This window comes from Pygocentrus nattereri, chromosome 19 (assembly GCF_015220715.1).
Source record: "Pygocentrus nattereri isolate fPygNat1 chromosome 19, fPygNat1.pri, whole genome shotgun sequence".
NCBI lineage: Eukaryota > Metazoa > Chordata > Actinopteri > Characiformes > Serrasalmidae > Pygocentrus > Pygocentrus nattereri.
Window position 1 is genome coordinate 7,895,074 of NC_051229.1, and position 12,260 is coordinate 7,907,333.

The following is a 12,260-nucleotide window of genomic DNA, read 5'->3' on the forward strand; positions in this document are numbered from 1 at the left end:
CATCTGGCACGTCGTGTGTGTTATTTGAGCGATCCACTCTTCACTGCAGTGATGATTTGAAGGTATTTGGCTTCCTGCGCTGGCGTCCTGAGTTCACCAGCAAAGAAAAACATTAAAGAACTCCATGCTAAAGCAGTTGCAGTTTATTGCACCTTCAAGATTCATCAGAAGGGGATTTTACTGGTCTTTCAACTGAAAAATCTCACAACTGTACAGTGAAATTACGCAGCTGAGGTTTGCTCTTTGATTTTGTCCAGAACGTCCCACTAAAAATACATTAGCTGTGTCCGAAAGGGTCCCCTGTTCACTGTGTAGTGTGCCATTTGGGGTTTGGCCATTTTGTAGTGGTGCACTCAAACAATCCCACAGTTCACCACAATGAATAGTGTACGACTGATATTGCCTAGTGGACAGAGGATACCCATAATGCACTGCGGTATTTAAAAGTAACGAGCAAACCCGTATAACATTAGTGTCTCAAATCCTTCACCATCACCAATTTTGCTCCCTATTACAGTTTTCTATACACTGTTAATAATAAAGGTACCATGCAGGTGCATGATTCATTCATCAAGGTACATACAATGTAAGTGTACCCTCAAAGGTACTACAGTGGTTTTAAGGTCCAATGGTGGACCTTACATGAGTTTTTCCTAGTGGAAAAGTAGATATTTGTACCTTTTCATAACCATATGTTTTAAATCAGAACATTAAAATAAAAAACCTGGAGGGGAGACGGGGGGTGTGGAATCAATACAGCTTAGAAAATATCATTTCAATGGATTATAGTACAAATATGTTCCCTGACTAAAGGTACTGGGATGTACCCCTGAGGGTACCACCACAGTGACAAGACACTGGGCACTGCCCCAGTGACAGTGTCATACCTTTTTTTTCTGAGTGTACAGTGATCCGGATTTTACATAAATCTAGGGGACCATCCCAGACATGGCAAATCATTTCACCACAGGAATTATATCAACAAACCCATTCATTCATCTCATTTATTTACAACACCAAATAAACTGTAAACATGTCCTGTTGCATGGCTGGCTATTTATTTTTACTTTTTCAATCGACCTAATTGTTTACGGTTATCGGAATGATATTTTGAACAGTATGATTATCACTGGGTTTTATGCAAGATATCATTAAAACCGATAACCCTTCCACCACTAATCACTCCGTGAGTCTACCTAGTGATGAGCATGACCAGGAGCTGGTTTTTGGTAATGTTCTGAAATGTAAATCTGGTCATTCTCTGATGGAGGGCAAGGAAATTCTAGGAAGGGATTCAGACGGGGGCAAAGCGAAGAGGAAAAGCTTACATAATAAAGGCAACTGCATCTTCCCTGGCTGCCTGGTGAGCGGAGACCAGGGGAAATCAATATTTCATTCCGTCTCCACCATGCGGGGAGGGGGAGATAGAAACATCAATAAAAGATGAATTGTCAGCTTGTATGACAACAGCTCAGAAAGGCCAGTCAGCTCAGGTCATCTGCTGCCCCTGGGCATCAGACGGATCCTCCAGGTCAGAGTGGGGATAAGATTTGAACAGCAAAGCACTGAAGGGTAAATACAGCCTTGTTCACTAGGCCATAGTTTATGGTTGTGGGCTCAGATGACCACACAGTTCCAGAACTTTCTGCTTTCTCAGGTTAGTGTATAATGATCAGGAGGTGGAACATAAACTGTTAAATTCAAGAATGAACGTGTGTGCTTTACCAAAAAAAAAAAATGGGCCAATGAAGACCACAGAAAGCTGAATCAGTGCATTTCTCAGTGCAACAGTGCAGCTTTACATGGCTATCTAACGCCACCTTGTGGCCCAACAGAAATGAAAATTAGTGCTGTATGTCCACATTTTGGCTTGCCTGTGTAAGTTGTGTAATTAAGTAAATAAATCTATTGCAGTCACAAAATTAAGCAAAATAATTAAAATTACAATTGAATCTATTCACATAAAACTCATCCAATGGAATCCTGGTGTGGATTTGCTGAATGATGACAAGCTGCCCACTGAACCTGAATTTTGTCGCTTTTACCAGCAGACTACGGAAAAGCCAGCGAGGCAAAACATATACAGTGTATCCCAGAAGTGAGTACACCCCTCACATATCTGTAGATATTTAAGTTTATCTTTTCATGGGACAACACTGACAAAATGACACTTTGACACAATGAAAAGTCGTCTGTGTGCGGCTTATATAACAGTGTAAATGTATTCTTCCCTCAAAATAACTCAATATACAGCCATTAATGTCTAAACCACCAGCAACAAAAGTGAGGACACCCCTAAGAGACAGTTCCTGAAGTGTCAATATTTTGTGTGGCCACCATTATTTTCCAGAACTGCCTTAACTCTCCTGGGCATGGAGTTTACCAGAGCTTCACAGGTTGCCACTGGAATGCTTTTCCACTCCTCCACGACGGCGTCATGGAGCTGGTGGATATTCGAGACTTTATGCTCCTCCACCTTCCACTTGAGGATGCCCCAAAGATGTTCTATTGGGTTTAGGTCTGGAGACATGCTTGGCCAGTCCATCACCTTTACCCTCAGCCTCTTCAATAAAGCAGCGGTCATCTTAGAGGTGTGTTTGCGGTGATTATCATGCTGAAACACTGCCCTGCGACCCAGTTTCCGGAGGGAGGGGATCATGCTCTGCTTCAGTATTTCACAGTACATATTGGAGTTCATGTGTCCCTCAATGAAATGTAACTCCCCAACACCTGCTGCACTGATGCAGCCCCAGACCATGACATTCCCACCACCATGCTTGACTGTAGGCATGATGCACTTATCTTTGTACACCTCACCTGATTGATTGCCGCCACACATGCTTGAGAACATCTGAACCAAACAAATTAATCTTGGTCTCATCAGACCTTAGGACATGGTTCCAGTAATCCATGTCCTTTGTTGACATGTCTTCAGCAAACAGACGTCAGAAGAGGCTTCCTTCTGGGGTGACAGCCATGCAGAGTAATTTGATGTAGTGTGCAGCATATGGTCTGAGCACTGACAGGCTGACCCCCCACCTCTTCGATCTCTGCAGCAATGCTGACAGCACTCCTGCGCCTATCTTTCAAAGACAGCATTTGGATGTGACACTGAGCACGTGCACTCAGCTTCTTTGGACGACCACCATGAGGTCTGTTCTGAGTGGACCCTGCTCTTTTAAAAAGCTGGATGATCTTGGCCACTGTGCAGCAGATCAGTTTCAGGGTGTTAGCAATCTTCTTGTAGCCTTGGCCATCTTCATGTAGCGCAACAATTCGTCTTTTAAGATCCTCAGAGAGTTCTTTGCCATGAGGTGCCATGTTGGAACTTTCAGTGACCAGTATGAGACCTGAGACCTAGTAACACTAACAAGTCACACGACATTTTGGAGGGAAAATGACTAGCAGTGCTCAATTTGGACATTCAGGGGTGTAGTCTCTTAGGGGTGTACTCACTTTTGTTGCCGGTGGTTTAGACATTAATGGCTGTATATTGAGTTATTTTGAGGGAAGAATAAGTTTACTGTTATATAAGCTGCACACAGACGACTTTTCATTGTGTCAAAGTGTCATTTTGTCAGTGTTGTCCCATGAAAAGATATAAATATCTGCAGAAATGTGAGGGGTGTACTCACTTTTGTGATACACTGTAAATAAAAAAAAAAAGTACATCTTTTGTGACTTGTGTGAAATTTTTTTGATGAAAAGGTGTCTAATATGGACCTTTTATACAATAAAGCGAATCTAAAACAGAAGCTTCTGCCAAAATTTCCTCCAATCATTTTTAGTGCTGCAAGTCAGGTTGATAGAAACATGCTGTAGGAGGGAAAACTTTCAAACATTTTTAGCACATCTTGATCATAATGACCACAAAATGCTTCAGTTCATAAAAACCTAGTTACAGTGAAATGCACAAATTTGGGCTCACCTACATTTTGTTGATTTTCTAAATTTAAATAAGATAAATAAGATAATACTATCTACAGAGAACACACCTCTGCACACTTTAAAGCACAACTACTGTTTATTTGCTGAATTTCACATATTTGGCAAAAACTGCAAAAGTTACAGCACATTTTATTTATTTTATTGTTTCCCCCAATATGTTAAATTCAACCAACAAGCAGTGGCTGCATTACATTGTGCAGAAGTGTATTCTCTGTAGAGGACGTGCTCACTTAACTTTCTGGAACGTCAAGAACTAAATGGAAAGGTGTTGACAATGCAGTCAGAAAAGTACCGTTCTCCTGCCAAACCCAGACTCATCCATCGGATTCCCAGGCAGCGAAGCGTGATTGGTCACTCCAGAGAACACGTCTCCACTGCACTAGAGTCCAGTGGCTTTACACCACTGCATTCAACGCTTTGCATTGTGTTTGGTGATGTAAGGCTTGGATGCAGCTGCTTGGCCATGGAAACCCATTCCATGAAGCTCTCTACGCTTTTCTGGAGCTGATCTGAAGGCCACATGAAGTTTGGAGATCTATAGTGATTGACTCTGCAGAAAGTTGGTGACCCCTGCGCACTACGCGCCTCAGCATCCGCTGACCCCACTCTTTAATTTTACATGGAATATCACTTCGTGACTGAGTTGCTGTCGTTCCCAATCACTTCCACTTTGTTCCAATACCACTGACAGTTGACTGTGGAATATTTAGCAGTGAGGAAATTTCACGACTGGACTTGTTGCACAGGTGGCGTCTGATCACGGTATCACACTGGAATTCCCTGAGCTCCTGAGAGCGACCCATTCTTTCACTAATGTCTGTAGAAGCAGTCTGCAGGCCTAGGAGCTTGGTTTTATACACCTGTGGCCATGGAAGTGATTGGAACACCTGAATTCAATGATTTGGATGGGTGACTGAATACTTTTGGCAATATTATGTATGTATGTATGTATGTATGTATGTATGTATGTATGTATGTATGTATGTATGTATGTATGTATGTATGTATGTATGTATGTATGTATGTATGTATACACACACACACACACACACACACACACACACACACACTATATATATATATATATATATATATATATATATATAGATATACACACACACACACACACACACACACACACACACTTGTGCACATGCAATGTAACATATACTGTAAAAAAATTACTAAAAAAGGTCAAATAATTGCAAACCAATAAATTCTGATTTCCTCAAATGTCACATGACATAACCAACAAAGGAATTTTATTCTGACATCCAAGTGACCTTCAGCACGCAATGCCAAGGTCAGTAGCCCTTTCACAAATATTGGGTGGGGGGGGGGGAGGGGGGGGAGGGAAGTGTGTTGGTGTGTGTGTGGCCATGTGAGGCCATCATTCACGAGCAAGCATGTCCAAGTACAAAGATTACTTTGCATTTCAGTAGTGAAAACTTTAAATAGAAAGACTTAAATTTGTGTGGTTGCACCACCTGACCTTTTTTGGAGTGGAAAAGAGATAAAAGGTCCTGTCTAAAATGAATTCATAACATTACAAAAGCTATAAAACTAAAAACACATTTAATACATTGTTGCAGATACAAAAATGCACATCATATTTTTCATAATTTTTTATATTATCACCCTTATTTGTCATCATGAAGACTTATGTAGCTTGACTAATTTGGCAATAATGATGGCAACTGAACGCATGAATTACAAATTAGTAGCACTCTTTTATTCCAAAAAAAAAAATATTCATACACATATCAGACCGTATTCTCCACCATGGAATGCAGACATGAACAACGGTTACAAATTTCGACATTAAAATGGTTTAAAAAACTTCCACCCTTTGTTGTGCCAGTAAGTCATATTTTTCAAAACACCTCAAACCTCAGATCTCCTCGCAGAACACTTTGTGATTCAATGCTAAGAACAACAATGTGCTCCATGGTATTCCATGCTAAATTACACAGGATTAATAATAATAATAACCAAAAAAAAAAAAAAAAAAAAAAAAAAAAAAAAAAAAATACATAGACACAACCACAGGTGGCCACAAGCTGTTCTTGGTTGTGTAGAACATGCATGTTTATATAATTGATTCACTTTGTCCTGCAGCGTTTATAAGCTGGCTGCTAGATTAGCCACTCTGGATGCCTCGTAAACAGGTTACAGTTGCTCAGATTCAACCCATTTAGATTAACATTAACCCTAAATTTCTCCTACTACATTCCACTGAGGTATAGACCCAGCACTGCACAGTGACCGAGCTAAAAATAGGCCAAATCATGAAACCATGGATTGAAGTCCAGTGCCACACCGGGCTAAAATGACCCACTTTTGAAAAGAAAACTGCTCAGTTTAGGACGCGGACCCCTTTGAAGGAGCACCAGTTGTTCCTTTCTTGCCATTTCCTTTCGACAACACTTCTGTACATGAGTAAACAACAGTTAAGTAGAAAAAATCCCAAAACATTAGTGAATAAATCTCCCCCAACAGAATAAGTCTGCCAACACCCTGTGAGTAGAGTTCACTCTTCATGTACTGTCATTTAAAGTATCAACATAAGACTTCATGGAAATTCGCAGAAGTGCATTAACCGCTCTGACGTTAAATGCTCTTTTGACAATTCATTACATTCTAATGCAGTTATACCAACAAAATATAAATGTTCACACAAATAAATAATTTAGTCATTTGAGATGCATTTTCTTATACGAGTACAAAAAAAAATATTAATAGATTTCTGGCTGGCATTATATGTTTACTACATGGCTGTATGTATAAAATGGTATTCAAGCTTATAGTTTTGCATACTAAGAGTCTGGAACTGTTTCACTCGCAAGAACGCACGTTAGTGTGCTTATTCAAAAGTGAATGCAGCTTCTGTCGCACGTCCTGCAAACAAAAAAAAAACAAAAAAAAAACAGCCAATGCTAAAAACCCAGGATGAACACTAGTTCCCAGTGTGGAAGATCACACAGTATTATTACTATTTTTTTTTTTCACTCCCAAACAGGGGTCCTGAGTTAGGGTCTCTTAGCTGAGGTGTGCGTGTTAGTGTGTGTGGCCATGTGAGGTCATTGTACCCGCGCAATCCCTTGTGGTTTGGTGTTCCAGCTTCCCCAAAGCAGCTAGTCATTAAGCAGACGCTCACGCTCGGTTCCGGAGAACCTGCTGCGGGTGGTCATCACTTTAGCTTTATTAACCGATGGGCCTGTAGAAGAGAGAACACAGTGAAACGGTTCAGTCGCAAATCTTCTTATGGTAACGTATTTTTCTGAGGTTATTCTTTTTGAGCCATTTTCGAGTCACATGCTGTAGTTTTGAAGGAACAGTTTGGAGAACACAATCTTTACTCACTCAAATTTGGTTTCGGACACTGAGTAACATAGTTATGCATAAATAAGGATGGAAGTAGGTCATGTAGCTAAAAGTTTCCAGTCATTGTGAAGCCTAAATTTTGTCTGTTTTATATGCGCCATGTTAGCTTTAACTAACTTGCAAGGAAGTTCAGGCTTCTTGATGGCCTACAAGTCGACTACATTTGGGATAAGGGGGAAATTGTGCATGCTTATTTATTTATTTATTTCCCTACTATTCTGTTGAAATGAGGTTGTACGCAAATATTCAGTGGCAGCATACACAATGATATTGACCACATAAAGAAAGTAACAAGATATTGAGAATATGCCAAATGTAACATGCAAAAAAAGTTAGGACAATAGACAAAAGCCAAATTAAAAACAGAAAGCAGGGAATTATAAACGTTTTTAATCAAAAACAGCACAAAGAAGATATATCTAATATGTAACCCGATCAACGTTACTGATTTTTGTAAATATGTGCCAATTCTAAATGTGATGCCTACAACACAAAAAAAAAGCTGGGATGGGATAAATGTAAGTCTGGATAGTTCATGGAACGATTAAAAAGACCTGTTTTATAACTTTCCAGAAGTAAACAGATAAATATCTAACAACTGATGCGATGATGATTGGGTATAAATAAGAAGTACTGACAAAAGGCTTTGTGCAAACAGTCAAACAGTTTAAGAACATTGTCAACGCATGATGTCCAGAAATGTAGGCATTTCCCCATCTACAGTCCGTAACATTATTTAAAGAGTCAGAGAATCCGGAGGAATCTCTGTGCATAAAGGACAAGGCTGAAGACCAATACTGAATGCCTATGACCACTGATTCCTCAGACAACACTGTGTTGAAAGCCAACATGCTTCTGCAATGAATAAAACCACAGGGGCTGAGGAATACTTCAGAAAACTCACGTCATTAAACACAGTTCGTCGCTACATGTACAAATGCAGGTTTAGACTCAGCTATGCAGGATAAAAATGCTCCTGTCCATGTCCTGACTTTTTTGGAAGATGTAGCAGACATCAAATTATGAATAAGTGTATAAACTCAAAAAAAAAAAAAACCCCAAAAATTAGTAAATTAGCTGAAAACATTAAATATCTTGTCCTTGGGCTCTTGAATACAGTTGAGTACAGGTCAAAGAGTATTTGCAAATGATTGCGGTCTGTTTTTATTTACCGTTTTCCTGCTGTCCCAACTTTTTTGTGGGACTGTAAGATTTGCTATGCCATCTTAAGTTTATATACTTAATACAGCATATCAAAAGTGAGCATGCATACACAAAGTGAAATATTAAGTCCATTTTTGATGCTTGATGTAAGTGCCATGCCACTAGAAGCATTTTCATACAAGATAGTCATGTTTACACCTTGCTGGCCATGTCACTTCTGGTATTAAAGCAAGCTTGAATTTTTCTGCTGTTTGTTATTTTATATTCATGGATACAAAGCATGCACCTAGGCAAGACTGAATTATAATATTATTATTAACATAATGCAAAGAAACTGAGCTATTTAAGTGTCAGACAACCATTCAAAGATTTGAATTCACACTACACGACCCACCCAAGACATTAATCATGGAGATGTGAGACACCCTCAAAGCGCAGGGGTGGAATAAACAGTGATAGGCCCTGTACCTGCATAGCTAAGGAGCACAGGCAGAAAGATGAGGCCATGAGTCGCTCCCAGCAGCACGATGGCCAAATACATGCGGAAGTAGAAGACTTGGAAGATCTGGGATTTGGACAGGGCCAGGATCAGAATCCCACCAAACTTGGTTAGCATGATGCCACTGAACACCTAAAGGCAGAGGCCGACAACAGAACATCCATTAGAAGGTCTCAAATACCCTTAACACAAATAAACGTACATATTAAAGTAAGACGATTATTCATAAAGTCTCCTTATGCACTACACTCAGATGGTTCTTCAAGGGTTCTTTAGTAAATAAAATGGTTCTCAAAGAACGCTTTGCATGATTAGTGTGCAGCACGAAAGGGTTCTTCAGACTGATTGAGAATGCGCTGTAAATAGTTTTATATAGAACCTTTTCAAAAAGGGTTCTATGTAGCTCCCAAAAGGGTTCTTCTATAGTTCTATTGTTGCAAATTTTTTTCATGCTTGAATGGTTCTTGTCTATAATGGAAAACCTGTAGTATACAGTTCTTTAAATAAACTTTTAAAAAATATTTAGCACCAATAAGGCTTACAAAGTTGTTACAAGTCAGAGAACATTTCTTAGAACTACATAGAGCCCTCTTTGCTAAGAGTGTAGCAGACAAGCATCACAATTTCACGAGCTATGTAAGAAAAAGAATGAAGGTAAAGTAACGAACATCCAGAATGCCTCGTATTTCAAACATAGTGATCTAACTGAGGCAGATAAATATGTTTAACTGCAGACATATTTATCATTTAATAACTTATTCCTCAAATACAAATACATGTTTCATGTAGACATTTTATTGCCTAGTTTATAATATTTAAACTTGCACTCTAACAAAAAATGTTGACATGTTTGATTCCAAACATTTAAACAGTAGTATACATGGGAAACAGCATCAAGTAAATCAGGTGAACTGCTTCATGCTGATTCATTTGAGATTTTCAATAGTTTCCAGTCAGCTAGTAAACCGGTCACTTACAGAGCTGCCCATGTGTGCCAGAGCCTCCTCAGCCCGCTCCACCCGGGTGCTCTTAGTACTGATGGAGAACGCCCTCACGATGTGACTGCAGAACTCAACTGATATACCACAGCTCTAAAATCACACACACAATAAAAATAAACTTTAGATGAATAGATTGGTGACAAATCAAATGTAGACTTCCCAGATGCAGCAGATCAACCAAGACATTTTGCTTTTTTAGTTTAGGAGCACTGGAGCTGCAAGGCTAACGTTGCTGGCAAACATTGTGTGGAGGGGAGGAAAAAAAAAAAAAAAAAAAAACAAAAAAAAAAACAATGTAAATAGCCGGAACTAACTATTGTACAATCACTCCGCTCACACCATTGCTAAGAAAAGACTTTGATAGCTGTAGGAGCCATTTGAACGTTTTTACTTTTTATTTTGCCACAAACAGAAAACGGACACTTAAGATCACATCTGACCGACAGCTGATTTGATCAGACTCTGAAGATGAGACGACACTAAATTCCCAAACTGTTGTCACCACTGAGCAGCTTTTCAGTCGGCAGCTGTGACGGAAGAACAGCTAAACAACCTGGAATCAGCCAGAAATGAACCCAATACAATTCGCCCAACAAAATGGGCTGCAAGATGCTTTACAGACTGGCTGGAACAAAACAACAATACTGATCTGGTAAAAATGGACAAAACTGAGCTGAACTTGATATTGCTGCAGTTTTATGGCTCACTTCGTTTTGGTCAGACTCTGAAGAGGAGACTACATTTGGCAAATGGAATTCGGTTAATTTCTGCCTAATTCCAGGATGTTCCAGGAATGATGACATTCCAGGAATGTCCAGGATGTGCTTCTGTCACAGTAAATATGACTTATTGTAAACTTTAAAAATGAATAAAGCTTCAAAGTGTAGCTGAATAATTTGAGAAGCTATTTAAAAACAGGCGTTTGCTGATTCATGCCTCCTCCTTTCGGCTGTTAAGTCACAATAATGCACAGACAGAGGACAAAACTGCCCAACAGCAGTGTTCTTTCTACTCACCATGACCAGGTTTACAAGGGAGATGGCGTTGAGGCTGATGCCCCACAGCCACATGACTCCAAACATGTTGACCACGATCATTGCGATGGTGAGCGATACCAGCACGGCTGACCACAGCTCGAAGCCCAGGAGTACTGTGGTGACCACAAAGATAGCCACCAAACACATAGAGAGGTTAAGTGCCGTGTCGTGGGCGATGCTGAGGTACTGTTCGTAGAACACATAGAACACACTGCAAAGGGAGACAGAAAGGAGAAAGAACAAAAATCAGAAATAAATAAGAGTAAGTAGAAAAATCAGAAAGGAAAAAAAAAAAAAAAAAAAAGTGAGTGGGTTGTTTTTTGGTGCAACTTTGGCGTTGCATTAAACATGCTCATTTTTAAATTTACTTTCAAAATGGTACATTTCCTAAATTAATAACTAAAATGGTAGCAGTTAACAAAAAAAAACTTTTCGTTTCCAGTACTAAGAGTAAAATAAACATCAGGTATAAAGATTTCAACGTACTATTTTTTTTTAAAGGAGACATAGTAGATGAAACTGTATTTTCTTTGCCAATTCACATATGTTACAGTGTAAATGGTAACATTGTACTTTACTATAAACATCTTGTAGTTTCCTTATTTTGCTCACAGAAGCTACGGTTTCAAAAGACAAATTTAGAGAGTTAACCTGAAATTAATTTGTTAATTCATTACATTTTTCCATAAAAAGGTGTGAATTCTGTTTTGTTTTTTTAAACAAACTCAGTATATTACAGCTTACCATCTACTTGTCCCTCAATCAACCATTTGAGAACCTAAAATGTGAAGCTTCTGTTTTTAGTGTTTTTATTTTCTAATGGAATGCATGTAATTTTATAGGCTGTAAGGAATTACTTATTGAAGCTGTATCCCATCTAGTAAAATGTCCCATCCCACTCAATCAACCACGCCAACTTATCTAGCCTTTTACCCCCATAGCTGCCATTTCACATTTCTGACAGACAGGACAGTGTAACACCGTGATGTCATGTCACATATCACAGCCTTTAAACTTCTGTGTTACTGACACATACCAGACTCTTCGTTATTGATATGAACAGGCTCTTTGTGGGCTAACTGGTCCATTTTCTGTCCTCAGTAGAGCAAGCTGGGACATGTAGCTAAACTAAAAGGCTGCAGTAATATTCAGAGACAGGCTTCGAGTTTAAATCAATATCCAAACTGTAACATTCAAAGTAAAGAATAAATGTTACTTGAATGGCTG

At 39.2% G+C, this 12,260-nt stretch overlaps 1 protein-coding gene across 1 annotated transcript in view; it reads right to left on the minus strand.

Moving 5' to 3' along the window:
- Positions 1–5,658: 5,658 nt before the first annotated feature.
- The window catches only part of npc1 (Niemann-Pick disease, type C1), a 42,488-nt gene continuing 35,886 nt past the window's right edge, over positions 5,659–12,260 (minus strand). The window contains exons 22-25 of the mRNA XM_017702498.2: positions 11,013–11,244; positions 9,973–10,086; positions 8,965–9,127; positions 5,659–7,165 (exon numbers count right to left, since the gene is read on the minus strand). Of these exons, the coding sequence (XP_017557987.1) occupies positions 7,083–7,165; positions 8,965–9,127; positions 9,973–10,086; positions 11,013–11,244 (592 nt within the window). The 3' untranslated portion in view covers positions 5,659–7,082. The remainder of the gene's footprint in view (positions 7,166–8,964; positions 9,128–9,972; positions 10,087–11,012; positions 11,245–12,260) is intronic.